Genomic DNA, 18,316 nt, shown 5'->3' on the forward strand with positions numbered 1-18,316 from the left:
CTTCCGCTCTGCATTTTTACGTTCCCGCCATCATCGGGCTCCGCTGCGTTCTGCGAGTCCTCAACAAGAACCCGTGCGAGCCGGGGTAAATGCCGGGGAAAACAAACTTTGGGCTCTAAAAAAACGACACTAGGGTATTGCACGTTTCACTGCAAGTGTTGGCCAGCAGCTGGTGAGTGCATTTTTAACTATGCATCGTCAAACGAGATGACTGTTTAACCTCAGTTAGGCGAGCAGGCAAATTAGCCTGTTAGCCACATTAGCTTTACTAGCCGACGTGCTAATGTCGGCCTTAGTCCATCCATTCGGCGCTGCTCGTTGCAGACGACGGTGCCCCCCGAAATAGATACTTCTCTCTCTTCCCTTTTATTACAATAACTTCTAGCAATAAATGCAGACTTTTTGCAATTAGAATTTCCATCAACATACCGAGTGGTTCGTCGTGGTTTGTTCGTGTTTTTCCTCATTTTTGCGTCGCGCGCTTATTTATTAATCCGGAATTCATGGCTTAAATGATTGTCTAAAGGTTCCATTTTCTCCATATTTAACGTACATCGTGTTTTTTTTTAAATAATTTTCGTAAATGTGTCACATGGTTGCCCGTGCAAACTGGGTATGTTAGCCCCCTATGCTACCGAGTTTGCGACCTAAAGTTCTCGTTCCATTGATTTGAATGGGAGCGTAGTTTTGCACTAGTTGAGAAAGTGCGTCCAAATGGTGATTTATATTTTCTGTGCTTGTTTATTTAGGTTTCCACTGATCGTCCGAGGTGATCGTTAAGCCATGGCCACCCTAGTGCCTAAAGTCTCCAGTGGCGGCGTGATAAAAATCCGCTACCAGAGCATAGAACTCGGCACTTCACGATGGAAAGAAGGCACTTTTGAGATACTGGAAAAGGAAAAGGATAACAAAGTTAACCTGTGTTTGAGATTCAACTGCGGCGGAGTTCCCAAAACATTCCAGGTAATATTGAAACTTCCCAACTTTTTCATTTCTTTAGTCACTACATGCAATTAATTGAACTGGATAGGTAATTTTTCAGTTCTGTTTCCTATCTGCAGTTGTATCAGAACGTGAAGAAAGTTACATGCAACATGAACCGAATCATCCTGATTTTGAAAGACAGCAGCATCATCACACTTGACAAGATGGCGTCCCCTTTGGCCATGAAGACCCGAGACTATTTGGAGAAGATTAAGCAAGGCAAAACAAGTGAGTCCCCCTTTTTAAATATGATACGAGTATTACAAAGGCCATTTTCTAATGCAATTCATGGCTGCAAATCAATTTTGGTGTCCTGTCAAATCAGCAACATTTACTATTTGTTTTTACGCTTTAAGGTGTTTTAAAGTCATCCCACGGGAGTGTTAACTTTAGCATCCCAACCCGGCGCTCAATAAAGAACGACAACAATCCATCTGCTGAAGGACAGGTGAGAAATCTTGAAATAAAAACTTAATTTTGTTTTAAATTAAAACCTCGGTTGACTAATATTTGTAGTTACCCAATTTGCACTCATCACTTTAAAAAAATCTTTCAGAAGCACCCATAAAACAAATTTTAAATGTATTTTACAGATGACCACTAGGCGGCAGAGCATGGAAGGACCAGAGGACTCGACCCCACGGAAACCTCTGCGCAGCCCGAGCAGAGCAACCTCCACGCCAACGCGAAGCGGACTCTCCGAGAACCGGTTGGCATTTAAAACAATGTTCATAATATCTGTAGAAATCTTTAACCCAGACTTCATGGTCTCAAATGTAGTGGCTAAAGACCAAAACTTTGTTACATTGTTTCATCAATTGAATCAACTAGAAACAAGAAGTTATTCCTTCCCCCTCTTACAAAAGCACTCTCTTTGTCTGATAAAGTGGCAAGAGTGAGTTGTCGCGTAAGAGGAGAGCAAATTCATCACTGTGGGTGAGATGGCAGTTTCATCCATTTTCTGCTGTCTCAATCAGTCCTGAGACATTTTTAAAAAAAATACATTTAATAAACTTGTACATTCTCTCATAAATACATTGGTAACTGTTCAGTTACATTTCTGATTTCTCCGGGTTTTTTTTTTCAATTAGAAAGGTCCACAAAAATATTTTTTGAAAAATTACAAATGTTCATGTCTACAACAAAATATTTGTACAAATCTTTAACATTTTTGTTTGTGTTTTTCCTGGTAGAGAAAAGAGAAAGCGAGTCCTTGTCCCTGAATGCGACCTGACGGAAGACTACCCCAAAGAAAATGATTCATCTAGGTAAAAGTCGCATACTCTGGAAACACCTTCTCCATAGACGTACACATTGTAGATCATATTTTACCAAGTTGTCATTCAATGTATTACAACTCTTCATTTTGTGTACATTTTTTTTTCTTTTTAAAGCAACAACAAAGCCACTTTGGATACTTCTCGGAAGTTTTTAATGACCTGCAAGGACAAACTAAAACAGGCCGAGGAGAACCGGAGTTTAGGTAAGCCCTCAAGCAATGTTTTTTGACATTATGTAGCTAGCATAAATAGCTAATCTGTGTTTATTTTGGATTTTCTTGTACATTTCTCCTAGCTCCCCTGGGTTCACCAACTCCCCTCGGGCCGTCTTCATTTTACGGCAGTCGAACCGTGACAAAAGATTACAGCCAAAGCAACACTTTGTCAGAACGGTAAGGTTTTTGCATAGGTAGAAGTTAATGTCCTTTAAAACTCGACTACAGCAACCATTTAATCAACAATTTGTTGACAAATCTCAGCCCCTCGAGTACATCCCTGACCCCCCCAGCTAAGCGTAGCCTACTACTCCCCAATCACTCCACCCCTTTCAAGAAAGTACGACCCTCCATGGATTACGGCGGTTGGAACAAGCAGAGACCCTCCACGCCGGCCCAGTCTCAACCACCATTGCAAGGGTAAAAATCTATAGTTTCTTGTCAATCCATAGAACGGCAGTTTTTTCTGACTTTGCCATCCTTTGTGTAAATGATTTACAGATTTTCCAATCTGGGAAACACCTGCTACATGAACGCCATCCTCCAATCGCTCTTCAGTCTCCCGTCTTTCTCTAATGACATGCTAAAGCAGAGCATCCCTTGGAAGAAGGTTCCCGTCAATGCCTTGCTCAGGTTGGTTTTAGGCTTTAATAAATGGTGTATGGAATGTATTTCTTTTGTATTCTACTAGAATAGAATTTTTGTAACACTTACTGGTTAAGGCCTGTCATCACTTTGTATATGGCTCCTCCCCTTGGTGTTCCCGCCTCAAGTTTGTCTCCACCTACCTTAAATAAAAAGTCACGGCCCACTTTCGGGTGTGTAAAACAGCTGCCAGGGTGATGTGGGCTCTGTCCGCTTGCCTCCTCCCCCTGTGAAGTGGGAAGGGGGTCGAACAAGAGACAAGGGAGCCACGTCCATCTCGGAAAGCGGGCTGTGATTTCACTACTCCGGAAGACCGATGGAATCTAAAACTATTCCGTGCTTGAAGATTATTTAGATTTGGGGGATTTAGCCCTCATAATAATCCAGTGCATTTTTTAGATTAAAATCAACTATTTTGATTTAATAATCTTAATCTTGTAACTGTGTTTTCTAGGCGTTTTGCGCATCTCCTGGCTAAGAAGGACGTGGGCTGCCCTGAAATCCAGAAGGACCTATTGCGCAAAGTTAAAAGCGCCATCTCCTCCACCGCTGAACGTTTCTCGGGAAACATGCAAAATGTAAGAATTTGGCGACGAGACGCCATTTGTTTTTACACATCTATTCCGTTTTTAACTTTTTTGATGACTCTCCAAGGATGCCCACGAGTTCCTCAGCCAGTGTCTGGATCAACTCAAAGACGACGTGGAGAAAATGAATAAAAGCTGTGCCAGCGAATCGACTTCGTCGCCGACTTGCGAGGCAACGCCGGATCTCGGCGAAGAAGCCGACACGTCCCGCATTTACACCTGCCCCGTGGCCGTCAACATGGAGTTCGAGGTGCAGCACACCATCACCTGCAAATGGTGAGCCCCCGATTACTGCCCCGAACGCGTACATTTTGCAGAAAATAATGAACATAGCTTAAATTTGCTAGCTGTGGCGAAGTGGTGACCAAGCGCGAGCAGTTCAACGACCTATCCATCGACCTTCCTCGCAGAAAGAACACCCTCCCACTCCGATCCATCCAAGATTCCCTCGATTTGTTTTTCCGGGTGAGTCCACGTCAACTTTTTTTCTGTCTGGAACTTTTGTGACGAAATAACAGGCCATCTTTTTTTTTTTTTTTTGCTTTTACAGTTAGAGGAAATTGAATATTCATGTGAAAAATGTAATGGGAAGGCAGCCACGGTAACGCACAAATTCAGCAAACTTCCCAGGTAACTACACACCTTGGCTAGTAGCGTTTCATAAGGGTCGCGGGGGGTGCTGGAGGCTGTCCCAGCCAATATCAGGGCACATGGAGCTGGACAACCAATCATAGTGAGGGATAGGCAATTTAGTGTTGAACTAGCTTAGCCTAGCATGCATGGTTTTTGGATGTGGGAAGAAACTGGAGTACCTGGAGAAAACCCACACAGGCCAAGGGAGAACATCACTGAGGACCCAACTAAGTTAGAATAATCAAATGTCATACTGGTAAAATAGGTTTACATGCATGTTTATTTAGGAAATGTGAGTTTAGAAAATTAAAAATAAAATCTGAGAATCTTGCTAAATGAGTGGTTTTAGCTATGCTAGGTCAGGAATGTCATTTGTCCCTCTTACAAAAGCACTTTCTTTGTCTGATAAAGTGGCATGAGTGAGTTGTCGCGTAAGAGGAGAGCAAATTCATCACTGTGGGTGAGATGGCAGTTTCATCCAATTTCTGCTGTCTCAATCAGTCATGACACAAAAAGACCTGTTAATGTATTGATGCAGACCCCTTGTCATGTAAACGTTCTGGTAACTTGTTTTTAATGTGTTCTTCTACAGAGTCCTCATCCTTCACCTCAAACGCTATAGTTTTAACGCCCAGCTGTCTCTGAACAGCAAGCTGGGTCAACAAGTGGTGATCCCCCGCTATCTAACCCTCCTGTCACATTGCACCGACTCCACGAGGCCACCCGTCACTCTCGGCTGGAGTTCCCAAGCGTAAGATCCATTCCTCTCCCGTTTCTCATTTTCCTGAAAAAATAATAATAATTTGATTCTGCTCTTAAAGGTCCAGAGCATTCAAAACCTCACAGTCACACATCGCATCCACAGCACAACTCCGGTAAATTCTCATATTACCCTAATGTCCTGACCCAATATTTCCTCTAATTTAAACTTCATGTATTTGCCTTACAGCAGAGTTGGAGGCAAGTTTGCCAATTCCAACACATCCGCGCTGGTGGACTCGGACGGCGAGGAAGAGCTGATCAGAAAAGTCGGCGGCAACCACAAAAGGCGAAGCACTTCGACCGTGTCAGAAGATGACAAGCGGCCAGACGAGGTATGACACCCCCTAAAAAAACATTTTACTTTTGTCTTTCCTTCTAACAAAAGTCGTCCTTCTCAGCTGGGCGTGTCCACGGACGCGGCAGACTATAGCGAAGTAAACGACGACGAAATGTTGGAGGCTGTGCTTGAAATCAGTCGCCGGGAAGCCAATCTGGCCTCTCCGCCCCCCTTGGATCAAGAGCCCACTTGCAGCCCAGATACCGGCTTTGGGGATATGGATTCCCAGGAACTGACCTATCGCTCAGATCTGATGGAGGCGGACAATAAACAACCTGGCGGTAAGTGATATTTTTTTGGGCTGGGAAATACTGTTGCGGTCATGCTCACTAAGATATCTCCATGACTCTCGCTTAGATGTTTCTCTGGACCTGACCATGGACGAGAACAAGGAGAACCAAACTCCGGATAGCACGCAGGCGCAGCAGGGGGAAATGGATTGGGTCCAGCAATACAACTTGGATCAGGAAAGAGAGGATCAAGAGTTGCAGCAAGCACTGGCCCAGAGTCTCAAGGAACATGTACGCTTTTTTTCAAATCTTATTGGCTTTTATCACTGATCACGGACGTTTGGCCGCCCGGACGTTTGGCGTAAAATCGTTCATTTCTACTGGGAGTGACCATTCATTCTCAGTCAATATTTGTTGACGTGAGTAGGGTGTAAAATTGCCTTTTCACGCAGGAAGCCCAAGAGTTGCGAGAAGATGACGATCTGAAGAGGGCGACTGAGCTCAGTTTGCAAGGTGGGAGGAGTTCATTTCATCTTTTGAACAGTGACATTATCTAGCATTGATATTAATTATTATATTGTCTTTGGGGCAGAGTTCAACAATTCTCTGTCCGAGCTCATGTGCTCCGATGACGATTCCGGCAATGAAGAGGTCCTGGACATGGAGTACACTGAAGCCGAGGCGGAGAATCTCAAGAGGAACGCCGAGGTAGCTCGCATGACACCCACTTTTGGAGAGCATCTTTTCTGAAGACCCACTTTTCTCTCATATTCACAGTGCGGGGAATTAGCCAACTCCTTTCGACTCATCAGTGTGGTCAGCCATATCGGAAGCAGCTCCTCTTCGGGTGAGTTGATTGCCTCACGGTCAAAACGCCATCTGAAATTGACTCTGGCGATTTCGCATCCGAACAGGACACTACATCAGCGACGTGTATGACATGAAGAAGCAATCCTGGCTGACGTACAACGACCTGGATGTGTCACGCACGCAGGAGGGAGCCGTTCAGCTGGAGCGCGACCGTAGCGGATACATCTTCTTCTACATGCACAAGTAAGCAAGCCAAGGTGGTGGTTAGAGACCAAAAATTAGACAAGTGGTGTTGTTTTTGTCAATTGAATCAACTTGAAACAAGAAGGTATTCCCTCCCCTTCCCCCTCTTACAAAAGCACTTTCTTTGTCTGATTAAGTGGCAAGAGTGAGTTGTCGCGTAAGAGGAGAGCAAATTCATCACTGTGGGTGAGATGGCAGTTTCATCCAATTTCTGCTGTCTCAATCAGTCATGAAACATTCTTTGAAAAATACATTATATAAACTGAAGCGTTCTCTCAAATACATTGTTAACTTTGTGATAATTCTCCATTTATTCCATTAGAAAGGACCACAAAACATATATTTTTTAAATTACAGTTGTGTAGTTCTAAATTTGACTATTTTCGCTAATAATGAACAATAATTCCCTCCGCATTGATCTTGGTTGTCTAAATTTTTTGTTTGGTCACCGGTCAAATGGTAACAGATAGTTTACTGTTAAAACCAGCTGTCAAAATTATATTCATGACAGTTTAATATCTAAGAAAGATAGTTTAATATCTAAGTACATTTGACTGGCGACCAAATGTCCGGCAAACCAAATGTCTGGCGACCAAACGTCTGGTCACCCAAGTGGCCAGTAATCAATAAATGACGCTGTGACTGAATTTTCCACTAATATTCTGTCTATCCTCAGGGACGTGTTTGAGCAGCTGTCTGAAATGGAGAAGACATCCAACAACAATGTCTCCGATTCGGCCAGAAATGTCCTCCAGCCCCTATGAGCTTTGGCTTTAGCGTCCCACCCCCTCGCCCCCTCCCCCCTTGGAAACACAAGAGCCTGAACGTAACTAGACTGGTGTCTTAAATACTACTGATTGCGTTTTGTGTTTTTTTGCAATGACTTTCTTTCGTAACAGAAACAAACTTTTTTTTGTTACCAGTTAAAATGTTCGAGGACCGTTTTTCCCTCGGTTTTGTTCCCTGCTTTAAATCATATATAAAAGTTGTAAATTTAACAAAACAGCAGTTAAGGGGAACATCCCCAAATCCCTCTATTTGCTTTATAAAGTGAATTATATTGAAAGATAAGCTATTATTTTTAGAGGGTTGCTGTAGTGAGTGAGCAGGTACAGTTGGTGCAATATTATTCTATTTTTTTTTTTTTTTGACACAGTCCCAGCAACAAAAAAAGCCCTGTCTTTTGAGTTTTGATCTTGTGCCTCCTGAGAAATCTTTTATAAAAAGTGTGTATAAGCTCTACCCTTGTTCCCCTTCGATATTTTTGTCAAACTTTTAATATTTTTGTTTTATAGTTGAAGTTTTTCTATTTATTGAGACTTGTTAAAAGCGCAGAACCACCAATGGCGTGTGAGATCTGTTGTTACATCCAATTAAAGTCCAAACCTTAACATTCATCTCATTTATTCTCTTTACAATTCCAGCAATAGCACTCGAGTCCAATCACCACGTCCTCCCAGAATTGGCAAAGCGGATTTGAATATTCGACACAGATTTAAGGAATAAAATATTACAATGAATGCAGATTTATTTTTGCTTTTTTCCAGGTTTTGTTTTCTTAGGTTGGCGTCACGTGTCCTGCTGGCATGGCTTCATCATGGGAAGTAAATGTTGACCTGTCAGTCTGTTATACTCGCCAAGAATGTAGTTTTCCTTTTGCAGCATCTAAGGACAGAAGAATACACAAAATGCTACATTTGTCAACTTGTCTTAAAAGAAGAAAATACCTTGCCATGTAGGACTCACTTGGTTCGTATTCTATTTTTTGCTATATTATCCAAAATGTGTTGATAAGTTGTGGAACATACAATGTAAATTTAGTTATAGTTCGCCTTTGACGTTTGGTCTCTGGATGTTTGGCCTCCCGGACGTTTGGTCGCCGGTCAAATATACTTTGATATTTAACTCTCATGAATCTAATTTTGAGAGCTGGCTTTAACAGTAAACTCACCATTTGACCGGCGACCAAATGTCCGAGCACCCAATCGCATACAGTTAAAGTCAAATTGGTCAATTTTTTTGGAAGATCTTTCATTGGAAAAATGTGATATGACTTCAAAATAATTGACTTTTGCCATTTTTGAACTTACCTCACTCCATTCTTCCTCTGTTTCATGTCTGTAGCCAAGCAGGTGGCAGATTCCGTGAGCCGTCACGACCTTAAAACATGGAAATAATAATTGTCGTCCATCCCAAATAGGTCGTCAAAGGTCATCACTTACAGTGAGGGCCTCGTGCAGATCCACCGACTCTTCTTGACACTGTCTCATGACATATTCCACACCCAGGAAAATGTCTCCAAGGTTCAGTTCATCTCTGTAGAGAGGACACGGCATCTTACCAGGTCGCAGACCCTGGAAAGCAAAACCAATGTTAAGTTATGTTTATATCTAAAGTTTTGCACATTTGGGCATTATGTACCAATCAATTGTAACTCCTATCTTACTCATTTGAAGGGTATGTCAAGTTCACACCATGCAAGTATGATTTATTGGTCAAATCAAACCAGGAAAGTCAAGTTACCTCATGGAATGGAAACGACAGGACATCAGTGGGCTCGTCTTTCTTCCGGTAAATATTGTTTATTTGCTGTATCCTTTGGTTATCCACACAAACCACTCCCAAATCAAACTTCTGGATGCCCAGAATGTGTCTGAGGGTGTTTACATCTTTGCGAAGCCGAGCTCGGCGAAGGGGTACAACCTTTTGGAGGTTACGTACCACTACCCCCATTCAAAATAATAAATACTTGTGTTAATATACGATTGCTTTCCAGGCCACTTTCATTACACGATAGCGGCCATGTCTATAAGCAAGGTGACGCGCACTGGTGGTTCAAAGTACAAAGTGGCATTGCCAATTGACTGTTTTGATGCGTTTTTCGATCAATTAGAAGTAATTCCCGATAGAAATCCTCTTTTAAATTGCCATCTTGTAACAAGTTTCATTGAGTGAAACGTTCAACGATGGCGGATCACACAGTGGTGCGTTCACTGGAACTAAAATGTGTTATACGCGTTTCACTACAGGGTGGTTTGTGAGGAAAATACAATATATTAGAGTTGTCGTCAGCCAAACCGTTTCTCTAACAAGATGAAGTTCCTTTGTTGAGAGAGTCAGCAACGTTCGCTAGAGAGGTTTTATGTCGGCTAGCATCATATTCAGATCTCGTTTATACGATTTGCCAGCACTGACAAACGCATCACCAGTAGTTTGACACCGGAAACAGGATGTATAGTGTTGATTTGAAGCTGTGGTTAAAAATAATTTTGTTCTTTGTCTTTATTTCTAGATGGAAGATTCGTACTCCAACTTCTGCCCCAGTGAAAACTAAAAGAAAATGAGAAACGGGTAACTATAATGACTTTTTTTGCAACGTTTTTGGCCAGTGTTTTATATCGTCAGCTCAAAAGCTCGAATCTTTCCAACTATTGTTATTTCATACTTAGAATAAAATATAATAGTCGCTCTCCAAAAGCACTCTCTTTCTAAATTATAGCTTAAATCTTAAATAAATAGCGAGCACGTGTAGTAATTACCATGAGGTTTCTGATTGGAGGAGTTCAGGGCTAACCCCGCCTACGCCTTTCCTCCTCCCACTCTGATTGGCCAAGTGGCCTCTGGTCATGTCGCTCCACAACGGAGTGTATGTCGTACGGTGCCGCTAAGCATGTTGGGAAATGTAGACAACTTTGAGCTATTTTAAATGTATTGTGCCCCTTGGTGAACTACATCTCCCACGCGTAGCCTAGAATCAGAAACATTTGGGATACCTGTAGCCCCCTTTAGTTACTCAGTGTAGAGCTGCTGTTTGCTGCTGCTATCATAGAAAATGTAAGTAATATTAACACTATTTTTAATGGCAAGTTGTTATGTTTTTAAAAAGTGTAAAAATGCATGGGTTGGTCACTTGCTGCAAAAAATAAATGCATCAATGGGTAATAATGAGTAGTCAAAAGTATAATTTTGCTCCACATTTTTTGTTTTGCAATACTAACCTTAATGATGTCAACATCTTGCTGTGTATGTAATTTTGTATTCAGCAGAGTTGCATTTAAGTGAAGTTTTTTGTTTTGATTCAGCAGTTTAAAAAAGATTTGGCACCTGGTACTTGCTATGTAGTCCTGATATCAGAAACTGCAACTTACATCCTCCTCAAAGATTGACTGAAACTTTTACCTTTATGTCCCCCAGGGAGTTAAGGAGACGAGGGGGACCATACAAGACAGATCCAGCAACTGACCTCAGCCGCTGGAGGCTTTCTAACGTGGAGGGCAGGCAATCCTGGTCTTATGTGAAGGATGGGGACCCCTCAGGAAGAGAACAGACCATGCTGGAAGCTCATTCGTTAGGCTTGGACACAGTGAGTAACAGGGGCCCAATCACATAATCCATCATAATCGTAAACAAAATCTAACTATAATATCCCATTTGTGCCTCAGACTAAGTTTGTGCACGACACCCCCGCCGCCTGCACAGCAATGGACGCCGCCTTGAAGGGTATGAAATTCTACAGTCGTCTTCAGGCCGAGGACGGACACTGGGCAGGAGACTATGGAGGACCTCTCTTCCTTTTACCAGGTATGATTTCATAAAATGAAAGACTCGTTTTTTTTGTTATTAAGCAATGGTGTCTGACGTGGGTCTAGGTCTTCTGGTGACTTGCCATATCGCTAAGATCCCATTGGAGGAGGCCTGGAAGAAAGAGATGGTGCGATACCTGCGTTCTGTCCAACTGCCGGATGGAGGCTGGGGATTGTAAGGAAAAAATGCTTCTTTCATCTTTGGGTTTTCGATAATTAGAACGAGAAAATGAGGGTGTAATGATTGTTATTGGTCGACAGGCATATTGAAGATAAGTCCACCGTGTTTGGCACAGCTCTGAGTTACACCTCGCTAAGGATTCTGGGAATCGATCCGGATGATCCCGACTTGGTTCGAGCCAGGAATAACCTGCATAGCAAAGGTTTGAGCAAAGTCTTTGTTGAAATTAACTTAAAATAACAAAATAAAAAACATTTTCCGCAGGCGGTGCAGCGGGCATCCCCTCCTGGGGTAAATTCTGGCTGGCTATTTTAAATGTCTACAGCTGGGAAGGAATGAACACACTTTTACCAGAGATGTGGTAAGACACAATTGATCCCTAATGCGTGATATAGTAGTACATATGTAAGGACCTTATTGATATGCTCCATTTGGTGCCAGGTTGTCCCCAAAATGGCTGCCAGCCCACCCATCAAGACTGTGGTGTCACTGTCGCCAGGTGTACTTACCCATGAGTTACTGTTACGCCGTCCGATTGGTCGCTGAAGAGGACGAGTTGGTACTCAGCCTCAGACAGGTAGATTTTGATTATTTTCACCACAAAGAGGTGCTGTTTTGTCACAGATGTTGTCCATGTCAGATGCTGTTTTTGTATTTAAGTCAGATGAATGATTCTATGATTCTATTTTTTTTAGAGATGTCAAACATAACAGAACAAAAAGAGTAGTTTTTCAATTTGACTTGGCCATCCCAGACACTCATTATCTAATGTTGGATTTTTCACTTTACCAGTCATATCTTGAAATTTCCTCTTGAATTCTTCCACCAGGAACTTTACATCCAAGACTATGCTACCATCGACTGGCCTGCACAGAGGAACAACGTGGCGGAATCTGACATCTACACCCCCCACAGCACACTTCTGACCGTCGCCTATAGTAAGAACCGAAATCCTTTTTTTCTCAGTGTATTACAATTCCACTCATTACTCTTTGGCCAGCCTTCCTCAACATGTACGAAGCCCACCACATCACGTCCCTGAGACAAATGGCCGTGGAAGAACTGTACGATCACATAAAGGCCGACGACCGCTTCACCAAGTGCATCAGCATCGGACCGGTACGGTGGACCGTCTGCCAACATGTCCTCCAACGGCGAGCAATCGAACTCTAAACTAAAACTGCATCTTTTCTGCAGATCTCCAAGACCATCAACATGTTGGTCCGCTGGTACGTGGACGGTCCTTCGTCAGCCGCCTTCCAGGAGCACGTGTCCAGGATTCCGGACTATCTTTGGTCAGTCTACTCTCGTCTTCTTCGCGCAGCAGCAATCATATAGCGCGCAGTAAATAAAATCCAAACTTTATTATTGTTTTTTACTCCTTTCCCCATGATGGCGCCGTTTACGCAGCAGCCAGTGGCAGTATCTCTGTCCACTTTTATATTTTTCGTGTTTTACATGAAAAATTCGAGGGAACATTGACATGCACCTGCTTATGGCAGTTTTAAATGTGTTGCTAAATGTATTTTCTGGATTTCAGGTTGGGACTCGATGGCATGAAAATGCAGGCAAGCCACATTTTTGCACTTTGTTAAAAAGCCTAAAGCAAAAATAATACAAAATGTCAAATTGTGTTTTTTTTTTTATGGGTTTGTTTTTTTGTCTAAACAGGGAACCAATGGGTCGCAGCTTTGGGATACTTGTTTTGCTGTACAAGCTTTCCTGGAGGTAATGGAGCAGCTCCAAATGACTCTAAACTTAACTTTAATTGTTCGAGATGACCCGTGAGGAATTTAAAAAAACAGGTTTACTCATTTGTTGTTGATATGACGCATCACTGACATATTTGTGCACTTGTGATAATATTAAGAATGTTCTATTTTGTTTAATTCAATACATTGCATTGTTCCTGTACTTTTTTTAAATCCTATAATTTAGCTTTTTAGCTGTTCTTAATCCTGATATATTGACAACCTTAGTCTCTTATTCCGACATTATTGTCATGGAATTATCTTTACTCATATTCTTTCAGGCAGGAGCCCAAAACCACCCTGAACTAGCCAAGTGTCTTCAACACGCCCACCATTTTCTTTCATTGACGCAGGTAAGAACTAAAAATCTCTGGTGCATGTTGTCTTTTTATGCGCATATAAACCGTATCCTCGATTCTGTCATTTTATGGTCCGACAAATGCGGCTCATATGCGAGTAAATACCACTATGTCATGGTAAAAGTGCCAATCTTTTCACCTCTTTGCCTTCTTCTAAGTGTACCATTTTGTTTCCCCTCTACCAGATCCCGGATAATCCTCCCGATTACCAAAAGTACTATCGGCAAATGAACAAGGTCATTCATTCTCCGCCGAAAAATCCCTCTTAGCTTCCCAAAGGGAAACTTTCTTGGATAATAACGTATATATTGAATGTGTGGCAGGGCGGCTTCCCTTTCAGCACCCGCGACTGTGGCTGGATCGTGGCCGACTGCACTGCCGAGGGCCTCAAGTCCACCATGCGTCTTCAGGAGACGTTCCCTTCCCTCGGACAGCCGGTGGCGCCGGAGCGCCTTTACGACGCCGTCCACGTGGTCAGTTAACAGACGCCGTTTCGTCATCTTCATCTCAAGCCTGGTAACCAGCTCTATTTTAATCTTTTTGTGTTTTTTTGTGTAGCTGCTGAGCATGAGAAATTCAGATGGTGGATTCGCTACATACGAGACTAAAAGAGGGGGTCGACTCCTGGAGCTTCTCAACCCGTCCGAAGTCTTTGGTGAGACTTAAATTTAGTTTTTTGGGGTACTTGCCCTGAAAAACTAAATCTAAATGTGAAAAAATGCTTGTGATAGAAAGGCTTCCTCTTCAAATGTTGTGCAATGATCTGGCTTGTCGCAAACAGGTGACATCATGATCGATTACACCTACGTGGAGTGTACGTCAGCGGTGATGCAGGCACTCGCACATTTTCACCAGGCTCACCCTGAACACCGCACAGAGGAAATTAGGTAAAAAAAATTAAAAATCCTTTGACTTTCCGTTTGAGCCATTTTAAAGCTAGCCCTGTTCTGTATGGAAATAAATCAAGAATTCCTCAAACTTTAAAATGTTTGACTGCAAATATATATATTTATTTTTCTGAGAATCAAGTATAGTATATATAGGGATTACATGGACATTTTTTAACCAGTTTTATTGCAAGTGTAAATATTTTTTTAAATTGATTTACAGATGCATTGCATATTTATTAAGAAATTCTAAACAGATTTTATAAGGAAAACTAACTTTACTTGTACGTATTTAAGTTATTTGTGAAAATCATTCAAGTTAATCTTAGAATTTTAGTTTGAATTACATCAAGTTAAATTAATAATCTATTATTACTCTCCTTAAGGGACAAAACTATTAAACAAGTGTTTATCTCCTGACCAGGACAACTCTAACAGACAGCCTGGATTATTGTCGGAGGGTCCAGAGGCCTGACGGATCCTGGGAAGGGTCGGCAGTCAACAATTTTCATTTATTTTCCTTTTTTCACCATTAGCATTTATGCTCATCAAACTGTCACTCAGGTCATGGGGCGTATGTTTCACCTACGGAACCTGGTTTGGCTTGGAAGCCTTTGCTTGTATGGGACACAACTACCAAAGCGACCCCGGCCCAGAAGTTCAGAAGGCCTGCCAGTTTCTGTTAGAGCGGCAAATGGCGGACGGTGGCTGGGGGGAAGACTTTGAGTCTTGCGAGCAACGACGCTACGTTCAGAGCGCCGCGCCGCAGATTCACAACACTTGCTGGGCTCTTTTGGGACTCATGGTCGTCAGGTACAGGTCAATTCCGGCGGCGTCCACTAGGAGTGGAGATATTTGGCGTTTAGTTTCGGTCTTGTCTACAGGCACCCTGACCAACGCGCCATTGAGAAGGGAATCAAACTGTTGGTGGACAAGCAGCTGCCCAACGGCGACTGGCCACAGGTAAGCAAGTCTTTGTCCATTTGTCCATTCGTAGAATCGTCTCTCAATGCTAGATTTTCCCCCTTTTAGGAGAATATTTCTGGCGTTTTCAACAAAAGCTGCGCCATAAGCTACACCTCATACCGCAACGTCTTCCCGATTTGGACCCTGGGCCGCTTTACCTCGCTTTACCCGAACAATCCACTGACTGGAAAGATCAAGCTTTGAAAATATGGAGCTTCGGACTGAGAACAAACTGGCCTGGTACTTTTTAAATACGTATGACATAAATAGGGAAGTCTGCTTTTGCTATTAAAGTGGATGGAAAATTTTGACTTTTTAGCTTTTTAATTGCGAAACCCAACAAGTCAATGTTTTTTGATTTGGACCATTTACAGCCCACGTGCCTTAGGTTTGAGACCACCACATCGAAGCGTGCCGACTCTCCCAGGAATTTGATATATTTAGGTGCGTTTTAATTTGTAGGGATCTGACATTGTACTCAAGTAAGGCCAATTATTCATTGTTTTGTTTTTGAGGTATTAGTGTGGTTGATATTCTTGAGGATTTCTATTGCACAACTGCAACGTTTTGGTTGATCTGTTATTTTATAGGTGGACAAATATGAGCGACATATCTAACGGAAAGATCTCCATTTTTTCAAAACAGGTTCGCCAAAACATGTTCTTCAACAATGATAACAAGACAGTAAATTTGGTTTGTATAGTCCAAATGGACACTTGAAGTGCCTTATAGTTTTTAGGGGCCCATTTAGGTACAGCAAAAACATTTAGGGTCATTTTGACCTATTTCGAGTCCCAAAAAAAAAAAAACATTAAATTTTTCCTTTAATATCCCAACATTGAACTTGTTTAGAGACATTTTTTATGAGTATGTTGCTTAAAATGGAACCTGAACACTTAGACTTTTTAATGAAAACTCACTACTAATATTGAAATAAAACAATTCAAAGACGGAATGTATTCTTGTCAACAAGTCGAATACATCTTTGCAATATTTCTAACATTCTTCACGCCGACCGATGCGAGTATTGTGGACGCCTTTTTACGCTCTACTTACACATTATCCGGATTGTTCAGATTTTTCCACTGGTAAAGCAAACAAAAACATTTGTCCTTCAAAAAAAATGATGATGATAGATTAGATTGCCCCCCCCCCCCTCCAACCCCTGCGCCCCTCACACTATTTGTCCTCAGATGAGATAAATAGAAGGACCAAGTCAGTTGGTCCGAAACGTTGCGTTCACCACACGCGGTAAGTGACGGGAATTCTTCTCTTTTGCATTTTGGTTGTGTTTTCTTACATTTTTTGGCTCTAATTTCAGGTACCAAATGCATCACAACAAGCACAGTGAGTTTCCGATAACTTATTTTTTCCTTTCGGCCTTTTTATTATTGTTAATGTTTAAATTTTTTAATTTTTTAGAAGGCCGCTGCCGTCGTGGCAGTCCCGGACGCGGACACAAAAAACGGCGTCCCCGATGCATCCATGGCAAGGGATGTAAAAAGTGTAAAAGAAGGCATAAGATGGGACACAAACATCGCAAGTGTCACAAGAAAGGGAAGGAGTGTCACGGGGTAAGAGTTATTGACTAAATAACAATATTTATTGATAAATACTTCATTTTCAGGACAAAAATATGTTTGGGTACATAAGTGAGTGTGTTTGTATCAAGACCGGACGTTTGGTCGCCGGTCAAATGTACTTCGATATTAAACAGTACTTAGATATTAAACCGTACTTAGATGTTAAACAGTACTTCGATATTAAACTATCTCATATGAATATAATTTTGAGAGCTGGCTTCAAGAGTAAACTCTGTCACCAAACGTCCGGGGACCAAACGTCCGGGGACCAAACGTCCGGGGACCAAACGTCCGGGGACCAAACGTCCGGGGACCAAACGTCCGGGGACCAAACGTCCGGGGACCAAACGTCCGGGGACCAAACGTCCGGGGACCAAACGTCCGGGGACCAAACGTCCGGCAACCAAACATCCGAGCACCGTTTATATATACACATATACTCTTAAAGTATATTTTGGGGAAAGTGTCAAAGTTTTTATAGTTTAAGTTTTAAGATAAAAAATCGTTCCACTTTTTTAATACTTGTTAAAATATATTTTTAAAGTCAATTCATGCCACTTAAAAAAACAATGTGAGAAACATACCATGATCAAATGTCTCAATTATGTTGATCTTTTACTGGATAAGATGCCTCATAATGCTAAAAATGTCACCATGTTAGGGTAAAAATGTAGACTTTTTTTTTCCTCCTAAAATTTGACCTAAAGTTTTCTGTTTCACTGTACTGCAGTACTCCAGCAGTTCCTGCAGTAGCAGTAGCAGTAGCAGCAGCAGCAGTAGCAGCAGCAGTGATTCCGACTAAAAGAGTCGTCAAATGTTGGCAAGCATCCACTTTACCCAAAAAACTTCCACCAATGTCCTCACCAAACTTCCCGTTTTGGTGAAATCGCTGGTCGTGGAACACTTCCTCATTAAAAACAATCCTGCTGACAAATTGCCCTACTGACTTTGTTGTTGTTCTTCCTGAAAAACAATTTAACAGGAGGCTAAAACAGCTTCTGCAAGGTCGTATTAAAATTAAAAATACATTCAAATCATTTGATGTCATTAGAAATATATAAATATACAACTTATTTCCCGCAGTTGCTATTTTTCTTTTACAAATATAGCCATTAAACGCATAATTGTCCATCAATAACATACTTTTTTTTAGTAGTGTAAATTTAACAATATCTACACTAAGGTTGTTAACTGATTATTATATTTTTATAGTCTTCATAATTCAAGGTAATTTCAAAATGGATGAGATATCCATCAGTAGTAGCCAATATGTTATTATA

General features: G+C 41.8%; 3 protein-coding genes across 4 annotated transcripts; 2 read left to right on the top strand and 1 right to left on the bottom strand.

Annotated features, from left to right (window-relative positions):
• On the top strand, window positions 1-8,117 carry usp37 (ubiquitin specific peptidase 37). Of its 2 annotated transcripts, XM_077727969.1 has the most exons (24): window positions 1-172; window positions 750-963; window positions 1,062-1,212; window positions 1,341-1,432; window positions 1,578-1,693; window positions 2,178-2,252; window positions 2,379-2,467; window positions 2,560-2,656; window positions 2,744-2,899; window positions 2,981-3,112; window positions 3,579-3,702; window positions 3,779-3,987; window positions 4,059-4,176; window positions 4,262-4,341; window positions 4,937-5,095; window positions 5,166-5,219; window positions 5,294-5,438; window positions 5,505-5,724; window positions 5,801-5,964; window positions 6,126-6,186; window positions 6,266-6,381; window positions 6,451-6,520; window positions 6,588-6,726; window positions 7,403-8,117. In XM_077727969.1, exons 2-24 carry the CDS (start codon window positions 784-786, stop codon window positions 7,488-7,490), a joined length of 2,835 nt encoding a protein of 944 aa, XP_077584095.1. In that variant the 5' UTR covers window positions 1-172; window positions 750-783; the 3' UTR covers window positions 7,491-8,117. The 2 variants fall into 2 exon arrangements, 1 of the variants encoding a protein (XP_077584095.1); XR_013327839.1 differs by having other exon boundaries at window positions 2-172; window positions 5,297-5,438; window positions 6,451-6,726.
• On the bottom strand, window positions 8,114-9,955 carry ybey (ybeY metalloendoribonuclease). The gene is made up of 4 exons (XM_077727971.1): window positions 9,250-9,955; window positions 8,949-9,080; window positions 8,817-8,885; window positions 8,114-8,391 (listed from the first exon to the last, which is right to left on the bottom strand). The coding sequence occupies exons 1-4, from the start codon at window positions 9,457-9,459 to the stop codon at window positions 8,296-8,298; spliced, it is 507 nt and encodes a 168-aa protein (XP_077584097.1). The 5' UTR covers window positions 9,460-9,955; the 3' UTR covers window positions 8,114-8,295.
• Window positions 9,956-10,925: 970 nt separating this feature from the next.
• Window positions 10,926-17,970, top strand: lss (lanosterol synthase (2,3-oxidosqualene-lanosterol cyclase)). The gene is made up of 24 exons (XM_077728375.1): window positions 10,926-11,089; window positions 11,169-11,307; window positions 11,376-11,484; window positions 11,571-11,692; window positions 11,755-11,851; window positions 11,932-12,067; window positions 12,320-12,428; window positions 12,491-12,609; window positions 12,688-12,785; window positions 13,031-13,058; window positions 13,162-13,218; window positions 13,523-13,594; window positions 13,786-13,836; window positions 13,924-14,073; window positions 14,159-14,255; window positions 14,382-14,487; window positions 14,912-14,977; window positions 15,052-15,300; window positions 15,372-15,450; window positions 15,520-15,693; window positions 16,099-16,704; window positions 16,775-16,800; window positions 16,876-17,027; window positions 17,767-17,970. Exons 1-20 carry the CDS (start codon window positions 11,057-11,059, stop codon window positions 15,655-15,657), a joined length of 2,055 nt encoding a protein of 684 aa, XP_077584501.1. The 5' UTR covers window positions 10,926-11,056; the 3' UTR covers window positions 15,658-15,693; window positions 16,099-16,704; window positions 16,775-16,800; window positions 16,876-17,027; window positions 17,767-17,970.
• Window positions 17,971-18,316: the final 346 nt, after the last annotated feature.

The sequence above is a fragment of the Stigmatopora nigra genome, chromosome 11, assembly GCF_051989575.1.
Source record: "Stigmatopora nigra isolate UIUO_SnigA chromosome 11, RoL_Snig_1.1, whole genome shotgun sequence".
NCBI classification, from domain to species: domain Eukaryota; kingdom Metazoa; phylum Chordata; class Actinopteri; order Syngnathiformes; family Syngnathidae; genus Stigmatopora; species Stigmatopora nigra.